This window comes from Salmo trutta, chromosome 12 (genome assembly GCF_901001165.1).
Source record: "Salmo trutta chromosome 12, fSalTru1.1, whole genome shotgun sequence".
Taxonomy (NCBI): Eukaryota; Metazoa; Chordata; class Actinopteri; order Salmoniformes; family Salmonidae; genus Salmo; species Salmo trutta.
Window position 1 is genome coordinate 61,551,545 of NC_042968.1, and position 25,548 is coordinate 61,577,092.

Sequence of the window (25,548 nt, forward strand, 5' to 3'; positions counted from 1 at the left end):
ATGTTTCCTGTAACATTGAGTTGTAGGATTGCCACTGCAATTATCTTGCTGTCATGCCCTCTGTTTTTAGAGGGTAAACAGCCGCCGCACATAGTATTCATTCTAGCTGACGACTTCGGCTGGAACGATGTTGGATACCACGGTTCAGAGATCAAGACGCCGAATCTGGACAAACTGTCGGCTAAAGGTGTCCGGCTGGAGAATTACTACGTTCAACCTTTATGTACACCTTCCAGGAACCAACTTATGACCGGAAGATATCAGGTGAGATCCCTGTGTGTAGGCAGTGGTGTAAAATACTTCACTAAAAACGTTTACTCCAAAACATTCCTAAAAGTCATTTTTACTCCATACTTTCCCCTGACACCCAAAAGTAGGCCTACACCTTACGTGTTGAATGCTTAGCAGAACAGGAAAATGGTCCAATTCACGCATTTATCAAGAGAACATCCCTACTGCCTCTGGTGGACCCACTAAACACAAACGCTTCGTTTGTAAATTATGTCTGAGTGTTGGAGTGTGCCCCTGCCTGTCCGTAAATAAAAATGCACTTACTTGAGACATTTTATATTAAGGTATCTTTTATTTTACTCGAGTATAACAATGGGGTACTTTTTCCACCACTTTTTGTAGGCTACACTATGTTGGAAAGGCTGAGTTACTCAAATAAAATAGTATTCGTCACACACTTCGTAACAACAGGCCCCAGTTTCTCAAAAGCATCTTAATGCTACGTTTATTGTTAGAACCTTCGTACACTCTGAAAAGGTTCCTGGAGTATCCTTTAGGGGTTCTTCAAATTGAACTGTGGGGGAACCCCTATAAGTTCTTCAAAGAAACCCTTTTAATGGATCATCGAATAACCTTTTGAGGTACATTTTTGAACTACCCTCCCCCCTGATTATTATTATTAATAATAATAATAGCACAACAACAATTACACAATATGTTAGTTCTCAGTGTTTATTATGATTTTAGTGGCAAAGCAGAATTTAAAAATCTAAATATGAGGTAAACTCCCAGCAGAACCCCAAGTCCGATGGATATATCCTCTGGGGTGTTGATGTTCTCTGTATCCATAGCCAGAATGATTTTGCAGTGCATGGTGATCGAACAGGTTTCCTGTTATATTCATCAGAGGTGTAGGGAGGGTGAAGTCTGTGAATCCAAAAATAGTAATTATACAGATGATTAACAAAACATGCACACAACAGAATTCATACCTTGGTTTTTATGGTAAACTTTTTGATAATGGTTTTCATACACATACTATGTTGACAATGTAGAGGCCTATGGGATATTCATTGACGAGGTAAGTGAGGAGGATGGTAAATGTGATCTGCATAACATACCAATTGACATACCTTTGTATGCCTCCTTGTCTGTATACCTGCAGACACAAAAGTGAGCAGTTCAGTCATCTGCACCCAATACAGCTAGCCTTCAGCATATTCTTATAGCCTACATATTCTTACCTCTTTGTTGATTGATATCCATTGAATTGTGTCCATTTTCTGTTTTAGAAAGATTTGCACAAATATGAAAAGATAGATGGTATCATCACAAAACAATATCAATTTAGATCATACAAGGAACAAACCTTACCTTAAATTGAGGAGATAATTTACATTTTTCAGTTAAGTACCTGCACCTGCTGTCCTATCAAATTCAAATCCAAATGTTTCAGTTGGGCAGTTAGGTTCCTGCAAGAACCCCCACCAACTAAGGTTCCTCGATGAACCCCACCTTCTATGGGGTTCTTGGAAGAACCTTGTGGGGGCCCGTTTTCAGTGCCAAGAACCCTAAGGTTCTTCGAAGAACTTTGAGGATCTTAGAAGAACCCGTGTTGAACTCCTAATTTTTTGAGTTTAGGAGCATTGTTACATCTCTGAGCCGTTTCCCAAAACCATCCTTACACCTCAATCACACCGACAGTGTTATTGCATTTTGGTACACCAGAAGTACATTAATTTCCAATGGAACGCTACGTTTGCCTTGCAGCATTGCTTTGCAGAGGCAGTTGCAGTGCGTTCTGTGTGGTGCATACATTGGATGTATCTAACGTATGCATCAAACTGTATGCATATTACATTTACATTTAAGTCATTTAGCAGACGCTCTTATCCAGAGCGACTTACAAATATCTCCCTGGCATATTACATCATTTATGCAGAAGCATACAAGGCATTTTTGGACTCAACTTGTGCTGTGCTCACTTGAACTGGAAGGTGGTGTGGCGGTCCTTTGTGGGCAAACTTTGTCATCAAAGTCTGGCATTCTCTGGATTTAGGGTGCTTTCAAGACAACTGGGAACTCTGGAAGAAAAACAAGGTTGAATCATGATGACGTCAGTGTTCTCAGGTCGAAGCTCTAGAAAGAGGCCTGAGTTCTGGATTTACAATTCTGAGTTGGATGACCGTTCAAAACGTAGTTTCCCAGTTTTTCCAGAGTTCCCAGTTGTCTTGAACTCACTGAAATCAAATTTTGCAGTTCCGAGTTAACAGTTGTTTTGAATGCGGCACAAATCATGCTTCATTGACGGCATGGCCAATGTTGAATGTTTATAATTTTAAGCTTGGAAAAGAGACCCTTAATCCCAGACTTGGGACCACACACCCACTCCACTGAATAGCAGGCTAGTGATTGCTTTTCAGTGCTTGCAATTAGCCACTGATTCCTTCCAAACCACTCATTGTTGAATTTGCGATTTCCAACTTGTTGTGTAATATTTAATTCCAATGGCTGATGAGCAATGATACATTTTATCTATAATTTCTCTTCGTTATTTCTCTTCATATGACAAGAATTAAAAAGAATGTGCTGGTAGATAACTGCTAGATAAGATTTTGAAAGTATGATGTTGACATGATCAGTCCAATCAAAGCTACTGTAGATATAACGTGATTTGACATTTTACCTTGAGCCTTCTTGGATGGGCAAAGCAGTTAACAGTTATGCTAACAGTCATGTACCTCTATGGCAGCACCCAAGGGGCTTGAATTTTCGAGCTCTACCGTTAGACTTGGTGGTGACGTAGTGTCCCCATGAGTGACAGAACACTCAGCCAATCACGGCACAACTAGAGAACATTACCAACACCTACGCTCCATATTTTCCGCTGGCTGCCCCACCCCAACAGACAGAACTAGGCTGAAACACCTTCATTTTGCAGCTGCCTTACTCAAGACTGATATGTGACACGTATTAATGCCAAAATAACATGCAAAACACGGCTAAAAATGTGGGGCTCAAAACAGGTGCCCTGAATGACAGGTCGCCACTGGTTAAGGAAGGATCACATGATTTTATCCTGGTCATCAGGAGGGATCAGCCAATTAATTCTACTCGTGTGCAAACATTCCATAACTGCAGGTGGCAGAAAATCGCCAAACCTTATACCTATTCGAACAACCAGTGGTAGAAAAAGTACCCAATTGTCATACTTGAGTAAAATGGCTCAAGTGAAAGTGAAAGTTTACTTGAAATACTACTTGAGTAAAAGTACTTGGTTTAAAATGTACGTAAGTATCAAAAGTAAATGCAATTGCTCAAATACTTAAGTATCAAAAGTAAAAGTATAAATGTTTTCAAATTCCTTATATTAAGCAAACCAGACGACACCATTTTCTTTTCTTTTTTTATTTTGCGTATAGCCAGGGGCACACTCGAACATCGTTTACAAACGATGCATGTGTGTTTAGTGAGTCCGCCAGATCAGAGGCAGTAGGGATGACCAGGGATGTTCTCTTGATAAGTGAGTGAATTGGACCATTTCCTGTCCTGCTAAGCATTCAAAATGTAACAAGTACTTTTGGGTTTCAGGGAAAATGTATGGAGTAACAAGTACATTTATTTTCTTTAGGAATATAGTGAAGTAATTGTTACCCCAAAAAAAGACTTAGGTACAAATACTTTAAAGTACTACTTAAGTACTTTACGCCACTGCAAACAACACACTACAGGTGGCAGTATGCACCCTTTGAGTTTGTTTGCCAACTCATAGAAGTAGTAAAATAATAAAATGGACTACTTCAAAATGGAGATGGCCTCAATGGCACTGCCAAGCTCTCGCAGACGCCATAATAGAACAGATACAATAATGCAATGCCTATCTAAGTCTGTGGCTTTGATTGTCAGATCCACACAGGCATGCAGCACCAGATCATCTGGCCGTGCCAGCCCTATTGTGTTCCTCTGGATGAGAAGCTGCTGCCACAGCTGATGAGAGAGGCAGGCTATGCCACCCACATGGTGGGAAAGTGGCATCTGGGCATGTACCGCAAAGACTGCCTGCCAACACGCAGAGGGTTCGACTCCTATTTCGGTAGGTCGTCAGCTCACACACACACACACATACACACATATAGACCACGTTGCCTCTCTTAGTTATGCTACTGGGAATACGAAACACCGGTTGGTCATCAGTGATGAAAATTACTCTTGCGTACAAGTTCACTTTTGCACACAGTCGTGTGAGTCATTCTCCATTTCACTTCACTTACATCTCATGATCTGTTTTGTCTTCATCAGGATGTGGCTAGGGCTCGCTACATGTCTATGTGTAACATCAGATTCACACCATTACACACTTGAAAACACTGAGAACAGTTCAGGTACATCAAGATTGAACCATGTACTCAATATAGGGTATTTACTGTCTTACAGTATTTCAGATATCGGACTAAACCTGTCTGTCCCGCTCTCCCCCCTGTATCTGTCTCTCCGTCCCCACCAGGCTATCTGACAGGCAGTGAGGACTACTTCAGTCACCAGCGCTGCAGTTATGTCCCTCCCCTGAACGTGACCCGCTGTGCCCTGGACCTGAGAGAGGGGGAGGAGGTTGCTACGGGATACACAGGGACCTACTCCACTCAGCTGTTTACTGACCGGGTTACCAGCATCATCGCTAAACAAAACTCCAAAAAGGTAACAGTACACACGCGCTTGCCCACACACTCTGTCTGTCCTTCTTCCTCTGTGTAGCCTTGAAAAATGAAGCGAGACTAGAATAATGTTCATGGCCGGTGTGTGTTCTCCTCCTGTCCTGTCTTGCAGCCCCTCTTCCTCTACGTGGCTCTTCAAGCGGTCCACGCCCCTCTCCAGGTTCCAGAGCGCTACGTCGCCCCCTACAGTTTCATAAAGGACCCGAACCGCAGGCTGTATGCTGGTATGGTGTCAGCTATGGACGAGGCTGTGGGCAACATCACGCTGGCACTGCAGGAGACAGGCCTCTGGGACAACACTGTACTGGTCTTCTCTACAGGTACATAACAGCAGTTAGTGTGTGTACGGTTGAGTTCAGACAGAGACATTTTATAGAGCATAGTCCCTGAACCTTCCCACGCTTTAGTCAACAGCAAACAGTGCTTTGTGCTTACCTTGAAAACCCTATGGTGTGAAAGCAGGATTAATCCAGGACCCAGGAGGACGGAGTTAGAACGGTTAGGATTATCTGCCTCATATCCTGTGAATGAATGTTTATAGGTCTGCTGATGTCTCACTTATTCAGGCCCTCTCTCTTTCCCCATCGACTGTAACATGTTGTGTTGCTGGGGTGTGAGTGTTAATCGTTCCTCCTGAATGCCAGTTGTTGTTTTCCCCCAGTGTGTACCGTTTATCTTTTAGGCTGATTTCTTTTGCTTTGTGTGTGTGTGTGTGTGTGTGTGTGTGTGTGTGTGTGTCTCCACTCTCTGTAGTTTACATGTGGTTGTGGAACACTGGGTTTTTACGAAGTGTCAGATGTGAACAGATCCCAACTCTGTGAGCAGTTAAAGACGGAGCAATCACTCTTAATATCTCCGGGCAGGACACAGAGTTTTCCATCAGCACCACAGAGCCAGTTCACATGGAGGGACAGGAGTAGCTGGGAAGTTTGGCTTTAAAGTTAGTGGTTAAAGCCTACGTTTACTCTGTTTTCTGCACCGCGCTTCACAGCCAGTTGAACTAGCTACATAGCACTTTTTGATTCACCAGAGCAGACTTGTCACCATCGTCTGTGGTGGGTAATATTTCTAGAGTTCCAGCAGGTATTATTTTCATCGCTTCAAGTGACTCGCACCCTAAACTCATACCATGCTGATAGTCTGAACAATTTCAGTAATTTCCAGAGTATCCACTAGAGGTCAGCATGTCCTTGTATCTGACCGTGGTTGGTTCTGTGGCTGGGAGCCATTAGGAAACGGAAACAGTCCTGAGTTGAGCGGCTCCCAGCAGCCACAAATCCTCAAACAAGTGTGAGCAGAGGGGAAGTCAAGATGTGCTGAGGAGGCCTACTGTTAAAGGCAATGGTGTGTAATCAAAAATCCACCAACATTGACCTAATTTACCATTGTAGAGGCCCCCTTTAACATTATGTAGGAGGAGCACTTGTCAATACATACCACTGTTCCCAGCACTGGGTTTTGGTTAATAGGAAGATGGATCCATATAACAATCAATAGATGCTTGTGTCACCCATTGATTCTATGTTGCCATGATACAGCAGAGATGCTCTTTGGTTTCCTCTAAATCTGGGCCTGTTAATGGTTTGTGTCTGAAGCTTCTAGTCAGATGCAGCTTCGAAGGTGGAGGGGGGATAACGTTTGTTTTTCTTCGGAGTAGCATGGCTTTACAGACTAATTAGAAGTTAGGAACAATGCTATAAGGGTAGGGGAGAGGTTTGTGTCTGTGGTGGGCTCAAGTATGCGGCCTGCTTCGCTAGTTCGCATCTTAACCCTTACCATTAAACTCTGCTTGTTGGGCAAAGATTGTGACTGTCTTCTGTGTTTCCCCCCCAAAAGCTTTTACATATAAAGAATGACGTTGGTGAGGGAATCAAGGTGATAAAACCTGTATATTCATGGTTCTGCTCTTTAGTGTAGAATATACTGTGAATGAATCATTACTGTTTCATGCCCCATCAAGGCTTACTGCTTGCTGAGTCACAGTGTGTCTCACCCCAGCCCTGTTCAGACATAAACACACAGTTTAGAAAGGTTTGGAGGAGCACTCAGAGATTCCTTACCGATGAAACTCTCTGTTAGCTTACTGGCGCACTGGGGTCTTACTGTAAGAGAGAGCTGGGGAGAGAGAAAGGATAGGAGCGAGAGTGTGAGAGAGAACGGGAAAGAGAGGGAGAGAGAAAGGATAGGAGCGAGAGTGTGAGAGAGAACGGGAAAGAGAGGGAGAGAGAAAGGATAGGAGAGGATGTGTGAGTAAGAGCTGGGGCAAGAGAAGGAAAGAGGGAGAAAGCTGGCATAGAGGAGGAACAGAAACAGTTTGAAAATGAATTAGTGAAGAGAGGGCTCTTATTCGAGAACAGCCTGGAAGCTGCAGAGACTACTTCCTGAACTCACATGGCACTCCTCTCTTTTTCTTCCCCTCCTTTGCTCCCTCTTTCCTCTCCCTAGCGCAGGGAGAGCCCAGGGTGAATGGTCTATTTTGTTTATACTGGACTAGCCTCTAGGGAGGATGTCTGTCTGTCTGAGAAGCATAGACAAATGTAAAGACACAGGGAGAGGGAGAGAAATTAGTTCAAATATATATATATTTTTAAATGTATTTGTAAAGCTAGAACTTAGTCATCAAACACACTTTTGTGAATGGATCAGTTCCATTAACCCTAACCCCAAGAGCCATGGCCATTGGTCGAACAACCCACAATCACTCGCAGCTTCCAGGAAGTTCCTCAATCTAAGAAACGGTGGCCATGTTTCATCTCCACTTCCCTCCTGTCTCTCTGCCTTGAGGGAGTTCCTCTATGAGCGTTGTGCTTCAGAGGTCTAACCACTGTGTTGTTCATGGGATGAATCCACTTGGCATCGCTGTTAAGCCTCAGTATACGAATCCCCTCAGAACTCCTAGATCTAGTCATGGTGGTAAGTAGTGCTTATCAAGCATGCTGTACTCTCATGAATTTAATGTATCATCTTGAATTGATGTGTCATTTGTGCATCAGTCAGTGGAAAGGGACAGAACAAACAGTGTTTTTATGAGGAGGAGTTGAAAGGTATCTTTGGTTTGGCTCTCCAGTTACTTGACAATAACACCCGTAATCTGTTCCCCGCACGTGTCATCAGTAATAAAATGGCTGCCTTGCTCTAATCAGTGGAGAAGGATTCTTACCCTCTGTCAGTAATATGCAAACTTTCTATAAAATGCATTTACGTAAACACCATAATACTCTTTTAAGTAAAATTATGTCTCGCTCTCTCGCTCTCTCGCTCTCTCTCTCTAGATAACGGGGGTCAGACTCTGGCAGGGGGTTCTAACTGGCCTCTGAGAGGCAGGAAGTGGTCACTGTGGGAGGGTGGGGTTAGGGGCGTTGGCTTCGTGACTAGCCCGCTGCTGAAACAACCTGGGACCGTCAGCCGCCAACTCATACACATCTCTGATTGGCTGCCGACACTGGTGGGCCTGGCCGGGGGATCGACCAATGGGACGAAGCCACTGGACGGCTATAATGTGTGGAACGCTATCAGGTAAGCCTGGAGTGGGGGGTGTGTATGCGCACCTTGTCATCATTTCTGAGTTGTTTATGTGAGTCTGTCCTACACTGCTCTGGCCAGACACTTCAGGAGTTTCATACGTCTCAGATATCTAAAATATTTCCTTGTGTTTGACAGCCTCCCCGTCCTCTCTCCTCTCCCCTTTCCTCCTCTCTTTTTCCCCCCCTCCCTCCCCCCTGACCGATCTGTCTCTCTCTCTGGTCTTTCAATAAGCTCTTTGTTACCGGGATGATGGGACTTCAAAAAGAAGGAAATTCCATCACTCATTTTCACACAAATTTGGAGTTGCTCCTTTTTTCCTCTCTGTCTCTCTCTCCCCCACCTCCCTCCCTCTATAGCGCCTGTCCCTCTCTTACTCTGTCACTCCTGACTTATCGTACAAGTTTTGACGACCGTCTTGAAATCAACTGTGACTTCTCAATTTTTCTGCCTTGTATTAGCTGAGTGCTGGTACATTAAGTATTTTCAAGTGACTCTTTAAAGGCGGCGGTATCCAGGACAAGACTTACATAAGCTAGCCAGGAGCTTTCCAAATCACTAAGGCTATCATTGCCTTCATTCTGCATGAGTGACACATTAGATTCGTAAACTAAAAGCAGGCACAATGAAATGGGTTAAATTGAGGCCTGCAGCAGAAACCTACAGCCTGGGGTTACCCACAAACAACTGCTCTCAGTCCAGCCCTCTCTCCTATTGGCTGTGGCTGGCCACCTGACTGTTTCATTACCTTTTGTCTGGTGTGTTTTGACTGTACGTGTCGTAGTGTGTCCTGAGCCCTGTTGGCTACTGAAACACATTCCTGTTTGTTTGTTTCTCTTTTATGGTCCCAGTCTGCTTTGAGTGCTGTGTGATTTGTATTTGTTTGTGTGTGTGTGTGTGTGTGTGTGGGTGGGTGGGTGGGGGTTCTGGATCAAAAAAGGGGTGTAGGTGGTGGGCGTAGCAGGGGGTGTGGCCAACTTTCTCCATGGAACTGTGAGATTGTTGCATATTTCATGCCATTCTACATATTGTGCAATGGTGCTGAGAGAACATTTAGCCGTTTTAAAGCTAATTTCCTGCAATTCTATACATTTTGCAATGGCTAATCCTGTGTTCCTTTGCTCAAACGTAGTAACAAAATACATACTGCTTGTTTTTGGAATTTTGAATTCTCCCTGACTGGCTTTTATTTTGGTTCTCAAAGATGATCTTATTTAATTTTAGAGTAAGGCTGTAACGTAACAAAATGTCAAACAAGGGAAGGGGTTGGAATACCTTCTGAATGCACCGCAGAGCCAATATCTTTTCTACATACTTTATATCTGTTTTTTTTTTATTTTTTTAAGTTTACACTGGAAACATTTTACCCTCCCCGAAAGCTCAGCAACATGTGAATTGAGAAAGTTATTCTTGCTGTGTATTAGCAGACGCTGCGGTCACTCTGTGGTCCCGTGTGGTCAAAGCCTGTGACTGCTTTATGAACGTAGATGTCTGCTTTAGATTTCCAGACCCTTCTGGGGTAGTCGAGAGAAGGACTGAAAGTGTGTAGTGACTGTTGTTTCTTTGTGTTCCAGTAAAGGTTACGCGTCACCCAGACTGGAGCTGCTGCACAACATTGACCCTCTCTACGTTGACATCGCGCCATGTGAGTCACCCGCTCGATCGCCACCGCGTACCGTATGTTTTACTTTTACAGTCATTATGTTCACCTTCATCCAGTACACAGTGGTTCATATTGACTGGACAACGCAACTAAAGGCACAGAACACTGAATTCCTCTTTGAATACTGTTTCAGTGTCCGTTGCAGTAGTGTAAAGTACTTAAGTAAAAATACTTGAAGGTACTACTTAAGTAGGTTTTTGGGGTTTCTGTACTTTACTTTACTATTTATATTTTTGACAATTTTTGCTTTTACTTCATCACATTCCTAAAGAAAATGCTGTACTTTTTACTCCTTACATTTTTCCTGACGCCCAAAAGTATTCGTTACATTTTGAATGCTTAGCAGGACAGAAAAATATTTAAATTCACACACTTATCATGAAAACATCCCTGGTCATCCCTACTGTCTCTGATCTGGCAGACTCACTAAACACGTGCTTAGTTTCTAAATGATATCTCAGTGTTGGAGTGTGCCCCTGGCTATCCGTAACTTAAAAAAAACAAGAAAATGGTGCTGTCTGTTTGCTTAATGTAAGGAATTTGAATTGATTTATACTTTTACTTCTGATACTTAAGTATATTTGAGCAATTACATTTACTTTTGATACTTACGTACATTTTAAACCAAATACTTTTCCTCAAGTAGTATTTTACTGGGTGACTTTCACTTTTACTTGAGTCATTTTCTATGAAGTTATCTTTACTTTTACTCAAGTCTGCCAGTTGGGTACTTGCTGGTAATGAAGTCGTCAGCACTACTTTGTTTAGTTTCAAATGATTCATATTGGACCGTTACATTATGATTTCATATTCCACACAAAACACAGCCAAGACACACTCGCTCAGAAGTGTGTGTCCCGGTGCGTGAGCAGCACTGTGCATGCACACATGTACACACACACACACACGCCACTGGACTCTTTCAATCATTAAGGTCTGCTTGGTTCACAGAAAGATGATGTCATTCTCCTGTATGGCTGCCTGATTCCCTAACACAAAGCCCAAATCCCCTTCAGTGTGTGTGTGTGATGTCTATAAAAGTTGTGATTAATGCAGTGGTGAAAAGGCTCCGCTCCAGAGGGGGGGGGACAGAGAAGTCACACAATACATTCCCTCCGAGCCAGAACGTGTGTGTGTGTGTACGCGTGTGATTTCATGTTCGTTATGCGCCTGATTCAGTCTAACCTAACCTCTGGTCTGCTTCCACTCTGACTAATACATGATATATCCGTCCATGTCATTAGTGACAGCCGCGTTCCTATTTCCCAACACTGGAATCAAATCAACGTATCATCAGGGGGGAGATTGATCACTAGAGTAGCCACATCTCGACTCTGCTGCTCAGATCTGTAGATGATGTGTTGAGCATCAGTGAGTGATCAGGTGGGAGGAGTGACAGCCTTTAGAGTCTGTCTCACTCTCTTCTGGAGACAGACACTCAGTTCCATAAGCAGGACTAGGAAGTTGAATAGATGCTGATCTAGGGTCGGTTTTGTGTTTACTCCTCCTCATGGTAAAAGTTGGGGTGTGGGAGGGACAGCTGGTCCTAAATCTGTGCCTGAGGGCAATTTATACCTGGAGCCATAAGTCATCAGACAGACTCTGACAGCAACAAGACGATAAAACATGTTCAGACTGATGTATCACCTGGGAACTTAACTGCCCTCTCTCTCTCTGACTGGCCCCCTCTCTCTCTCTGATTCAGAGGGGTTGGGTTAAATGCGTAAGGCACATTTCAGTAGAATACATTGTTGTACAACTGACTAGGTATCCCCCTTTTCCCTTTCTGTATCTCGCTTTCTGCTCCCTTTCTCTCTCTCTGCCGTTGTCTCTCGTTGCCGCTGTCTCTCTCTCTCTCTCGCTTTCTTTCTTTCTCTCTCTCTCTCTCTTTTAGTGTGTTTGAGTATGTGTTGGAGATTGGTCAGTGTGTGTTCTGTGTCTATGTGAGGGGATATAGACTTCTGTTGTGTCCAGGTCTGGTCAGCATCACATTAGTGTGTGTTTATCATTGTTGCCCTTTTGTGTGTTTTCCACTCACTCACAACCAGTACCACCTAGTACCCAGTCACCACCAGTACCACCTAGTTTTTTTGTTTACTTTGTTTTGGATGCATGAATATTACATCTAGTCCTACTCCTAGTTGTTCCAGTTTCTGCTTCTATCTTTGAGTTTATTTTCTATGCATCATGATAAGCTGTAGACCATACTATTTACCAAGAGTTTATCTGTACCACCACAAACTGATGCTAGCATCAAGACTGCACTCAATGAGCTCTATAGAGCCATGTGCAAACAAGAAAATGCTCACCCAGAGGCGGCACTCCTAGTGGCCGGTGATTTTAATACAGGAAAACTGAAATCCGTCTTACCTCATTTCTACCAGCTTGTCATCTGTGCAACTAGAGGCGAAAAAACTCTAGATCACCTTTACTCCACACACAGAGACGCATACAAAGTTACAGGCAACATCCGCACTGAGCTAAAGGCTAGAGCTGCCAATTTCAAGGAGCGGGACATTAATCCGGACACTTATAAGAAATCCCGCTATGCCTTCAGACGAACCATCAAACAGGCAAAGCTTCAATACAGGACTAAGATAGAATCCTTCTACACTGGCTCTGACACTCGTTGGATGCAGCATGGCTTGCAAACTATCACCGATTTACAAAGGGAAACCTAGCCGTGAGCTGCTCAGTGACGTGAACCTACCAGATGAGCTAAATGCATTTATGCTTGCTTCGAGGCTAGCAACACTGAACCATGCATGTGAGCACCAGCTGTTCCGGACAACTGTGTGATCACGCTCTCCGTAGCTGATGTGAGTAAAACCTTTAAACAAGTTAACGTTCACAAGGCCGCAGGGCCCGACGGATTACCAGGAAGCGTACTCCGAGTATGCGCTGATCAGTTGGCAAGTGTCTTCACTGACATTTTCTCCCTGACCCAGTCTGTAATACCTACATGTTTCAAGCAGACAACCATAGTTTCTGTGCCCAAGAACACGAAGGTAACTTGTGTAAATGACTATCGCCCCGTAGCACTCACATCTGTGGCCATTAAATGTTTTGAAGGGCTGGTCATGGCTCACATCAACACCATCATCCCAGACACCCTGGACCCACTCCAATTTGCATACCGCCCCAACAGATCCACAGATGACGCAACCCGGGGACTGGAAACTTCCCTCTTTAACTCGATCCTGTACTTCCTGACGGGCCTCCCCCAGGTGTTGAGGGTAGGTAACAATGCATCTGTCACACTGTCCCTCAACACGGGGGCCTCTCAGGGGTGTGTGCTTAGTCCCATCCTGTACTCCCTGTTCACCTATGACTATGTGGCTGCGTAAGGCTCCAACACATTTGTTAAGTTTGCCGACGACATGATGGTGGTTGGCCAGATCCCAATGATGATGACCGCCTATATGATGACCGCCACAGTCAGAGATCTGGCTGTGTGGTGCCAAGACAACAACCTCTCCCTCAATGTCAGCAAGACAAAGGAGCTGATCTTGGACTACAGGAAATGGAGGGTTGAGCACGCCCCCATTCACATCGATGGGCTGTAGTGAAACGGGTCGAGAGCTTCAAGTTACTCGGTGTCCACGTCCCTAAGGATCTATCATGGTCCAAACATACCAACACAGTCGTGAAGTGGGCACGATAATGCCTCTTCCCCCTCAGGAGGCTGAAAAGATTTGGCATGGGCCCTCAGATCCTCAAAAAGTTCTACAGCTGCACCATTGAGAGCATCCTGACTGGCTGCATCACCGTTTGTTATGGCAACTGCTTGGCATCCGACCGTCAGGCACTACACGAGGGTAGTGTGTACGGCCCAGTATATTACTGGTTCCGAGCTCCCTGCCATCCAGTACCTATATACCAGGAGGTGTCAGAAGGCCCTAAAAATTGTCTGACTCCAGCCACCCAAGTCATAGACGGCTCTCTCTGCTACCGCACTGCAAGCGTATCGCAGCGCCAAGTCTGGGACCAAAAGGCTTCTGAACAGCTTCTACCGCAACCAATTAGACTGCTGAACATTAATCAAATGTCTACCTGGACTATTTGCATTGATCCCCCTTTTTGTAACTGACACTCTTGCTCTATGCACACACACACACACACACACACACACACACACACACACACACACACACACACACACACACACACACTATATACGCTCACACACACATGCATATTGATGACTCACACATACACTCTTCACATGCGCTGCTGCTACTCTGTTTATTATCTATCCTGATTGCCTAGTCATTTTTCCCCCGACCTTCAATTACTTCAATATCACTTCAATTACCTCATACTCCTGCACATTGACTCGGTCCCGGTACTCCGAATATAGTATTTTATTAGGTTACTATTTCCTTTTTTTTCTTTTTCCTTTTTAACTCTGCATTGTTGGGAAAGTGTTTAAGTAAGCATTTAACGGTAAAGTCTACACCAGTTGCATTCGGCACGTGACAAATAAAATGTGATTTGATCAATCAATGTACACACACACACACACACAGGTTAACAATGAAATCACCAAAACAATGTAGAAACTTGAGATACTTGATGTTTGAGAAGGTGTGTGTGTGTGTGATTTGTAGGGGGGGATTCCAGGAAATGGGTCTTGTGACTGCCGGACCCCCCACCCCACCTTGAGCCACAATGGAGCACTCTCATTCTCATCTTAACCACTCAACATTAGGTGGCGCTAACCACTTCCTTCTCAGAGGGGTGTGGGGCCACTGGTCAGAGGTCAGGCTGTCTGACTGTGTTGAACAAAGGGCTGTGCAGTGGATTAGAGATCGTATTCTCTTCTTCTACACCTAGTTAGACAACAACGGGGGCTACCTTGGCTTAACTCCCTTAAATACCCCAGACTATTTTTGTCTGTCTGTCATTCAAGCATAAATGTTTCAATCACCAAACTGATTGTTGTATATCCTATCTGCTGTATGTCACAGTACATCATCGCTTTGATCTACTTTGCCAACTTAGGTCATCGCTTTCGCTGGAGAGTGTGAGTTAACCAGAAACATCCTTATTTGACTGTACTGTATGTGTATGTATGACATCATTGGAGTTGACCCCCTTTCTGGTGTTTCCGTGGAGATTTAGCAGCTCAGCTCATTGGTTCTTGGAGGTTCTACAGGAAACCAGCCAACTTTCAAACCCCTGATTGTTATTAAGAGGCTTTTATTGTTTTCAGAACAGAGATCTGGCCACCGGTTCAAGGCTAGCACTGCTTTCCTTGGCCCAGGGTTTCCCAGCCAGCCAGGCAAGGCCTCAAGCAATTGGCACATGATTGGTTTATACCTGCCTTGAGTCTAGAAATTACAACACCGAGGTGCCTGGGAGGTAGCAGCCATACTGACATAAGCACAGCCATACTGACATAAGCACAGCTATACTGACATAAGCACAGCTATACTGACATAAGCCAATTGACTTTCTGGTGTTTTTGGCTTCCTCGCTGACTGATCCTGAAGTAAATGATGGAGTTTATGATACAGAGAGGAAAGCCTTCACACCGCAACAATTCAGACTGATCCTACGACTTGTTCAGAAGAGTCATGTCAACGCAGGTAGCAGATATAAACGAGCTAGTAGCCACCATGGTGCAGTTGCGTCACCTTGCCTGAGATCTAAAGTCGCTCACAGAGTGACAAGCTATAGCTCCGTCAGTTGTCTCGTCAATCAAAACGTAGGCGGCGGGGGAAAAAAGAAGAAAATGCAGATCAGGCTGGTCCTTCATCAGGGAGTTTGAGCCTGAACTTTTTCGTCTCCATTTTGGTCGTTGATCTCCTAGGGCTTTGGAGTGAGTGGAGCAAGCTAGTTTCTTGTCGACAAAAGCATACGTATAATCCGAGGCGCACCATATTCCTGAAAAGTTAGACCATGCATTTCACTTTGAGACTTCCTACCACAATCTACCACTGTTTGCACAGCAGGAATATGGTGCGGTTTGGACAAAAGTTGGATTCAAATGTTTATTTGATAGCGAAGGGACATGTTTCACTTCACGTCTGGTAAGTAGAGTTCCTAGAGATTCTACATATGCTTTTGTTGACAGGAAATGTTTTTTGGGGGGTGAAGCCAGCTATATTGTGGTAGGGTTTTTTTCAGTCGCCACCCACCAGAACGATGCACAACTCGGGGAGTCCAACCAATACACACACTCCCGATGTTGTGCCCCAAAGCTATCAAACACTTAAACACTTCTTGAAGGATTGAATGTCTCATACTATAATAACTTCTCTGCCCCATACATTCATGTCTTAATGTATTCATTCATTAGTTAGTGGGAAGTTGGAGCCCTTGTTAACTGTAACCACAGTGACCAGCACACTTCTCCCTGTGTTGTCTCTAGCAGGACACCCCACTCTCCTTTATTCATCACATTCTAGGGATTTCTTTCTTGTCTTTCATTCCACATCCTTCTCTTTCTTGCTCTATTTGACGAAGGATTCTGTCTCCCGTTTTCACTCTCTCATTCCTCTGTCAATCTCCTACCCCCTCTTACTCTCTCCCCCTCACTTCCTCTAATTCACATTTCCCCTCTCTTTCTCTATCTGACAAGACAGATTACATCTTCCTCTTTCTCCCACTTTTCCTCTGCCGAATCCCCTCTTCCCAGTCTTTCTTTCAATCCCTCACTCCCCTCCCTCTTCCTATCTGACCGAGGGATTCCGTCTTTAAGTGGGGCAGAAAGAGTGAGGGGGTTCTCTAAATGTCTAGGCAGAGAAAGAGAGCAAGGTCCTGGATTCCGTCCAAACCCCAAATCCCTCTGACTTCCCCTCTATTCCCTCTCCCCCTGTCCACCACCTTCCTTACTTCCTCTTTCTCCCCCTGCTCTCCTCTTCCCCGTTCTCCTCTCTCTCCCCCTCTTATCTCCCCCCTACTCTCTCCATATCTCTCCCTAACCCCCTCTCCATATCTCTCCCTAGCACCCTCCTTCTCTCCCTCTCCACCTGCTTTCCTTCTCTCCCTACCTCTTCCGCCTGCTTTCTTCCTCTCCTCCTCCCTCTTCTCCACCCCCTCTCCTCCTTCCTTCCCCCGTCCAATTTGGGACTGGTCCCATTGTGCAGTTGGATCCAGATGTAGAGGCCCTGGCCGTCTGCTGCACTCTGTCGTTCCTGCGGAGAGAGGGAAATTAAGAATGAAAGAGTGTGGGGGGAGAACAGAGTGTGAGGAGGGAAAAGGAGGGAACAGAAAAGTCTAGAACAGGCTGCTCTGGTCTCCTTAGTATTCTAAGTGTTCTCCCTATATATGATTCAGGCTAATCCTTCATATTCATGTCTTCTATTATACAAGCCCATTACCCCTATGACCCTTGACCTTCTCACCAACTTTCACCTTCACTTCTAACATGGTGATAGGCTACAGGTTCAGTTTCCACCATATTGCTTAAATCCATCCTATCCTTTGGGTTGGAGATAATGGATATAGCTGGGATGATTTTGGACTTTCCGGGCCTCTGTCTGCCTGTGAAGCACTGGCATTCTGGCACCAAACCATAAAACTCTACCTCAAAATCACCCCGAACCCTTTCACATTTACTCAACCTCCGCTTGGCTGGATCCAATCAAATCTCCAATACAGCACACTTAAGAATCTGGGTGGGGGATTCAGCAGTTGTATAACTGAATGCATGTGATAACAATTAGCTTGTGAGGAAAAGCCACACATCACTCATAAGCGGATCAATAGATTTGAATGTCGCAATGCTAGTCATGTGGTCTGAGATGGGACGTGTTTTAAATGTCTGTCATGTTACAGCAGCGAGGGAGCCATGAAATGAGTTTGTGCTTGTTGCATCTCGGAGAGAGGAGAACAAGGGCTTGTGGGTAGCTACACATACAAAATGAATGTTGGGAGGGTTGTTTTTAACAGCATTAAACCGACAGGCATTCTTTTCTAAGTAGTGGAGTGTTGGCTAAAAAATAACTGGTACCCAGACTACAACAGAGCTCACTACCAGCCGCCTAATGTGGATTTACCTCAGGAGTGGGGAAGTACTGCTGATGTGGTGAATCTGATGAGGCAAACCGAGGGCCGTAGAAGCCTTTTGATCTTAACTTGAGGAGCAGTGAATCCGTTATTTGTGTAATATAAGGACTCTCTGGTTTCAATCCTTCCAAACATCAGTCTTCTCTCATTTTAATCAAAACAAGTTGCCGTTTCTGTTTTAAGTGAGCAAAGCTGGTACTCCGACTGCCCACTCTGCTCTACCCAGTAGCTGAACTTGGCATCAAAGGGAAGGGCGAATTCTTCTGAGTCCGACCCCAGAAATTGTGCAAGTCCAGAGACATCTCACACCTTGAATTCCACATTTTAGCAAACGTTCTAAGCACAAAACCCTTCTCCATTCTTGCTGCTTCATTGTTTGGCCTGCGGGGAAGAAAGAGCTCTTTCTCATTGCTCTGTTTATTTTCACACATCTTTCTATACGGTCTGCCTAGCCCTCGTCTAGCCCATTCTCAGGTATGCTGCAGGGCTCAGTGTCTCGGCCTCTCCACTTCCTATTTAGTCTCTCTACAGTGAACGTTTTGTGTCCAGCGGTCGACCACTACTACGTTTTTCAGCAATTTCCACTTTCTCTCTCTTATTATTATACTAGAGTGTTTGGGAAATATAGATTGGCTTCCATTATTGTCCATCCCCTATTTCACTTCTGTTGATTCTCCAACATCTCTCGCTCCCCTGCCCTCTCTCCCTCCTTTCCCCTCTCTCTCTCTCTCCATTCCCCTTTCTCCCGCTCTCCTTCCTCCCTCTTCCCAGGTCCAGGCAGTGCTTCCCAGAGGTTGCCTGTGTCTAACGCTCCAGTGAGTGGTGGAGGCTCCACCTCCAACCCTTGGTCCTGGTCCAACTCAGGCTTCAACGTGTCTATCCACGCTGCCATCCGCAGCATGCAGTGGAAGCTGCTGACTGGCTACCCAGGTAACTAGCTTGTCTCTGTCCGTTATGACACCTCCTAACTGACACATCACAACTGCTGGGTGTGTTTAGTCGGTGGAGGAAGTAAAGTGTGACTCCTGACTGGGTTTTAATTAGTTTCGATCTCTGTAGCATGTAGCACTATAGCATGAGGGTAGTATATTTACAGATTGTATGCGCGCAGACACGCGCACAGCCACACACACAGACACACGCACAGCCACACACACACGTCCCTGCTATATTTCATATTTCTCCACCGTCTCTCCTCCAGGCTGTGACCGATGGTTCACCCGTCCAGGCTTGGAGAACACTTCTGGAACCAACCGTTCTGGTTCTGTTAATCCTCTGAAGCCTGTGATGCTGTTTGATGTGGAGGCCGACCCAGAAGAAAGGGATGAGGTGTCTGACCAACACCCCAACGTGGTGGACAACCTCCTCAGGAGACTAGGCCACTACCTGCGGAGGTCTCAGCCAATCACCTTCCCCGATGATGACCCCAGGTGTGACCCTGGCACTGGAGCCTGGGGGCCCTGGGAATAGACACAATAGTGGGGATGACGATGAAGGAGAAGTGTAAAGTGCCAGATTCCAGCTATGAAGAGACACATGAAGAGTATTCAAGATCTCAATGATCACTTTTCCTCCGGGGGGAGGGTGGGTGGTTATGCTGCATCTGTATATGCTTGTGCTGTTGTCAGTGTGAGAGAGCCTGTCTGGTGTTTTTATTGAGTCACTTTAAAAGGTACCATTTGATGTTTTATGGTGCAACAAAACTCAAATCAGGTCATGATGTTCCTTAAATACATTTCCCTTTTAGTTGTTTTACCAGACGCTCTTATCCAGAGTGATTTACGGTAGGAATTAGGGTTAAGTGCCTCAGGGGATTTTTCACCTAGTCGGCTTGGGGATTCGAACCAGCAACCTTTCGGTTACTGGCCCAACGCTCTTAACTACTAGGCTGCCTGCCAAATAGAAGCTAGTTTTGATGTATTTCATGGGTGGTCCAAGCAGGGAATACATTTTACATTTTTAGTCATTTAGCAGACGCTCTTATCCAGAGTGACTTACAGTAGTGAATGCATACATTTCATTTCATGCATTTTTTATTGAAATTTTTTTTTGTACTGGCCCCCCGTGGGAATCGAACCCACAACCCTGGCGTTGCACACACCATGCTGGCGTTGCAAACACCATGCTCTACCAACTGAGCCACAGGGAATACACAGTACCCGTCAAAGTGAAGATGTTTCAAACGTTACATCTGACTGTGAACTTACATCAAAGAAACCTTTTCATGTCAAATAACTATTCCATTATGTGTGCAGTAAAAAAGAAGGGTTAATAAATATTTTGTAACACTTCATTAGTGCCTGAATTAATGTGACGTGTTTAGTGTCCCTGTAGTTCATTAGGTAAGTTGAGTCCGAGTCGTTACGTCAACAGGGCTTAGCTACCACATGTCGCTGATTCGTCAGAACCCTCCTAATGCTTCAGGTATTACCACCAAAGCTCCAGTCCCCTCCTGTGTTGGTGTCAAACAGGGACGTCAACAGGAAGAAACCCACGGGCTTGTTCAGCCCCATACTTAGATGGTGAGATCATGGTATCAGCAACAGCTGGGTTGTGGGTTTGGTTCCCACTTTGACTTATCCCTGAATGTATGATTTATCGTGTGAATGTGTTTCATGTAAGTGGGTTTGGATATAAATACTGGTATGTGGTAACAGCAAGATCCTTTCGCTAGTTGTATAACTTAGCTTCGTGTAATAACAAGCATATGATTGGGGTCAGTTAACTCCTGCTGTGGTTGTCTTAGGAGTTTATAAATAGGTGCTAAATGGGTTAGGAGTATTTTAGGGGTCAGAGGTTAGAAACATGAGGAATGTCCCAGATCCTGCTGGTATGGCCAGAGACATAACATCCACGCCCCAATCTCACACACACACTGTCTGTCTCACTATCGGAGAGTGGCCTTGTGTGTGTGATGTTTGGATTCACTTGAAGCTCTAACTCTGTGCTACTAGGTGTCTAAAGAGAATATGGTTCAACGAGCCAATGACATATTAACATGTGAGACCTTCTCAGCGTAATATCATGTTAATATGTGGTACACTTGTTAGTGCAGAATGACAAACCGATGTACACACATTTCCCCCAGTGACCATTTCCATCTCTAAGAAACACATTTCCTCTACAGACACTTTATGACCCCGCCCTTTGACCTCCCTCAGGCCAGCAGCATGCTGGGTAGTCACAGGAAACGCCGCCTGCGGAGGGCCGACGGCCTGGTCACCAACGTGACCGTTGACACTTGGCCTGTTATGTGAGCTGATTGACCGCAGGAGAGGGACAAACTGTACCGTTGGTGACGTTTAGAAATAACAAAAGATGACAGTTGCATGGCCTGGATTTTTACCGCATCAATACATCCTTTGTCAAAGAGTAAACGGAAGAAAGACGTCCTCAAATATTCTGTATGTCAGAAGGGAGACGCACAGCACTTTTGTGGCTAAACATTGATTTAGTTTAGAGTGTAGTCCTCCCACTTATCTCCTCAACATTCCCATTACTCCAATTTGACACAGCAGTAGCAGGCCTGTGATATCACTAACTACAGCACTAACCATAACCCCTTTTCTCTCACACACATCTCTCTCACTCCTAACTGTGCTGTTTACTCATCACTTCTTTCATCCCTTTCTCCCTTCATTCATTAAGAGCCTTTTTAACTGTACTCTACCTGCCATTGTGTGTGAGAATGGGGTATAGCGCCAGAGTGTGTGTCTGCTTTTCATAGCCGACATTCATCATTACGAACAACTGGCAGAATAAAGGTGAAGGCCTCCTGTGGTGCAGCGGTCTAACATGCTGACCACACTGCTCGCATTACAAAAATAAATGTACATGCAGTTGAAGTCGGGACCTTTACATACACTTAGGTTGGAGTCATTTAAAACTTGTTTTTCAACCACTCCACAAATGTCTTGTTAACAAACTATAGTTTTGGCAAGTCGGTTAGGACATCTACTTTGTGTATGACAAGTAATTTTTCCAACAATTGTTTACAGACAGATTATTTCACTTATAATTCACTGTATCACAATTCCAGTGGGTCAGAAGATTACATACACTAAGTTGACTTTGCCTTTAAACAGCTTGGAAAATTCCAGAAAACGATGTCATGGCTTTAGAAGCTTCTGATAGCCTAATTGACATAATTTGAGTCAATTGGAGGTGTACCTGTGGATGTATTTTAAGGCCTACCTTCAAACTCAGTCCCTCTTTGATTGACATTATGTGAAAATCAAAAGAAATCAGCCAAGACCTCCGCACGGGGGTGGGAGCATCATGTTGTGGGGGTGCTTTGCTGCAGGAGGGACTGGTGCACTTCACAAAATAGATGGCATCACGAGGATGGAAACTTATTTGGATATATTGAAGCAACATCTCAATACATCAGCCAGGAAGTTAAGCTTGGTCGCAAATGGACAATGACCCCAGTCATACTTCCAAAGTTGTGGCAAAATGGCTTAAGGACAACAAAGTCAAGTTATTGGAGTGGCCATCACAAAGCCCTGACCTCAATCCTATAGAAAATGTATGGGCAGAACTGAAAAAGCGTGTGCGAGCAAGCAGGCCTACAAACCTGACTCAGTTACACCAGCTCTGTCAGGAGGAATGGCCAAAATTCACCTAACTTATTGTGGGAAGCTCATGGAAGGCTACCGAAAACTTTTGACCCAAGTTAAACAATTTAAAGGCAATGCTACCAAATGCTAATTGAGTGTATGTAAACTTCTGACTCACTGGGAATGTGATGAAAGAAATAAAAGCTGAAATAAATCATTCTCTCTAATATTATTCTGATATTTCACATTCTGAAAATAAAGTGGTGATCCTAACTGACCTAAGACAGGGAATTTTTACTAGAGTTAAATGTCAGGAATTGTGAAAAACTGAGTTTAAATGTATTTGGCTAAGGTGTATGTAAGCTTCCCATTTCAACTGTATATGTTATTCAATCATTGCATACAAACTGCTCGCTCGCGCGTGTCTACTTAGCCAGGCGCTAAAATAGAACTTGGTTCAATTTGTGACACTTGATGCGCTGCAAGTCCCACCTCTCCCATCTCCTCATTGGTTTTTAGGAGCATATACACACGTGGGGGATTAAAAGATGAACTGAGGTCCACACTCCAGTCCAGTTGGTGGTGGTAATGCACCTTAAAGTTGGTTGCCCACTGTCATATGAAGTCCAAATAAGAAGTCTGAAAATGAACTCGGTTTAACCCTTTTATCTGTGGATTAATAACAACCCAATGTTTATCCCTGGAAAAATTAGCTAGCAACAGCAAGCTAGCTAGCTGAATTGCCATAAATGTTTAATGCTTTTCGTCCTGTCCCCAAATTAATACAGTTGGTTCAGAGTTTGTTTTGATGTTTCAACCTGCGTGTCTTGATCGCATCTGGTGTGGATGGACAAAATCAACTTGCACACACCCAGTCTAGTCAGCAAGTAAGGCACTGCATCACAGTGCTAGAGGCGTCACTACAGACCTGGGTTTGATCCCGGGCTGTGTCACAGCCGGACAGAGTGTCCTTGTCCGTACAGGAGTTGCAGCGATGGGACAAGACTGTAACTACCAATTGGAGATCATGAAATTAGGGAGAAAAGGAAGTAAAAAGTACAACAAAAAATAACAAAGATGAAGAATGTAGCAAGACAAGAGCGTTGTCGCGTTCTGCATGCTTGGGATTTTCCAAGACCGGCACGGGATTCTGTCTGCTGCTCTCACAAAGGTCACAGGTCATCTTCATGGTTCCTCTCATTACAAACCACCATACTAAAGCTAATAGCTTTGGACTGAAGAGTTGAGGTGTGACATGACATTTGAAAGTAGACTCTTTGCTCGTCCCAGACTCACATGTGAATATTGTTACAAAGAGTTCCTCTGTAGTTTGGTCTGATTTCACATTGTATTTTACATACAGTTAGTACGTTTTCCAATTCCTGGAAATTCACTAATAACCACACTGCAGCGAATAACCTTAGTCTATCTAAATCTTCTGCAGCATTAATTGTACATTTGACTCAATTTTTGCTCTGTTTTCTGATGTGAAGAGAATAGTTCATTGAAGTTGGTGACATACATTTTTTGTTCAGGTCAACTTCAAACTACAGGTAGGAATACATTTGGCAGACTTTATATGACACGTGTCAAACAAGGCAGAATCTGGCCCGTGACACATTTCTATCAGGCTCCTGCAATGATTTGTATGGAAATTACATTAAATTCTCTGGCAACAGCTCTGGTGGACATTCCTACAGTCAGCATGCCAACTGCACACTCCCTCAAAACTTGAGACGTCTCTGACATTGTGTTTTGTTACAACTGCACATTTTAGAGTGGCCTTTTGTCCCCAGCACAAGGTGCACCTGTGTAATGATCATTCTGTTAATCCATGTTATCTTGGCATATCAAGAAGCTGATTATCTCGGCAAAGGAGAAATGCTCACTAACAGGGATTTTCTGTGAAAAATGTCTGGGATCTTTGATTTCAGCTCGAGAAACATGGGACCAACACTTTACATTTTGGGTTTATATTTTTGTTCAGTGGACATTATAAAAGGACATATTTTTCATAATAAAACAATGGCCAGTTTGGGTGGCAGTTGTATGCACTGTTTTTTGTTAAAAAAAAAAACGTAATAGGCTATATCTGGGCTGTGAATTTGTTTTTTCAATATGGCCCTTGAGCTGATTGAGTTTGACACCCTTGTTATACAGGAACTAGCTATCCCCTAAACAAAAACACAAAGCCCCTCCCTCTTCTCCTCGTCATTATGAACAAGTGTTTCTCCGCAGTGTCGTCATAGTCTGTCTCCTCCCCTCAGTGTCTTTGTTTCACACTGTGCTGCTGGCTGCCTTAGGGTGTGATAAACACACGTCTCTCCAATGTGGCCTCGCTGAATCAACCCCATCTGATTCACCCTGGCACACACACTCTCTCTCTCTCTCTCTGATGTAGGCCCACCACTCAAGTTTGTTTTATCAGCTGTGGTAACGCTAAGCCAGAGATCAGACCCCCCTCCTCAGCCCCGATGCCCCTGATAGATATGACGGTGGCCCTCGTTGGCCTCGCCAGTGTCAGACTCAGATGTTTCCACGATGACTTCATGCGGAATAGAATGTGCGCCGCACCTTGATTCCATTCTGGAATGTCCACAAGGATGAAATCCACCAGCCTGGGGAAGTTCTCAGCTCTCATATAGCGAAGTCAGACTGGGAGAGGAATTCCAAAGAATATTTGTGTGTGTGTCTGTGCAGCCTGCCTGCCTGTGAAAACAGATTAGAAATCCTTTACTGACCAATGCAGGCAGGAATGTGTTGGACCTTGAGCCTCACTCGCTCGCAGGCCAGGGGAAATCCAAGCGCTCATCACACCCAACGCTCAGAAAACATTATCCTACAG

At 44.5% G+C, this 25,548-nt stretch overlaps 1 protein-coding gene across 1 annotated transcript; it reads left to right on the forward strand.

The window, feature by feature from the left end:
• arsb (arylsulfatase B) lies at window positions 1-19,853 on the forward strand. The gene is made up of 8 exons (XM_029769024.1): window positions 1-264; window positions 4,138-4,324; window positions 4,736-4,926; window positions 5,056-5,263; window positions 8,216-8,459; window positions 10,040-10,110; window positions 18,916-19,074; window positions 19,346-19,853. Exons 1-8 carry the CDS (start codon window positions 1-3, stop codon window positions 19,612-19,614), a joined length of 1,593 nt encoding a protein of 530 aa, XP_029624884.1. The 3' UTR covers window positions 19,615-19,853.
• The last annotated feature ends 5,695 nt before the right edge of the window (window positions 19,854-25,548 follow it).

What these genes read in the sequence shown, in the direction of transcription:
- arsb (XM_029769024.1), top strand. Translation starts at nt 1, where the DNA reads ATGTTTCCTGTAACATTGAGTTGTAGGATTGCCACTGCAATTATCTTG. An exon ending in TTATGACCGGAAGATATCAG is followed by an intron (nt 265 to 4,137) that starts GTGAGATCCCTG and finishes TTTGATTGTCAG; the next exon opens with ATCCACACAGGCATGCAGCA. An exon ending in CTAAACAAAACTCCAAAAAG is followed by an intron (nt 4,927 to 5,055) that starts GTAACAGTACAC and finishes CCTGTCTTGCAG; the next exon opens with CCCCTCTTCCTCTACGTGGC.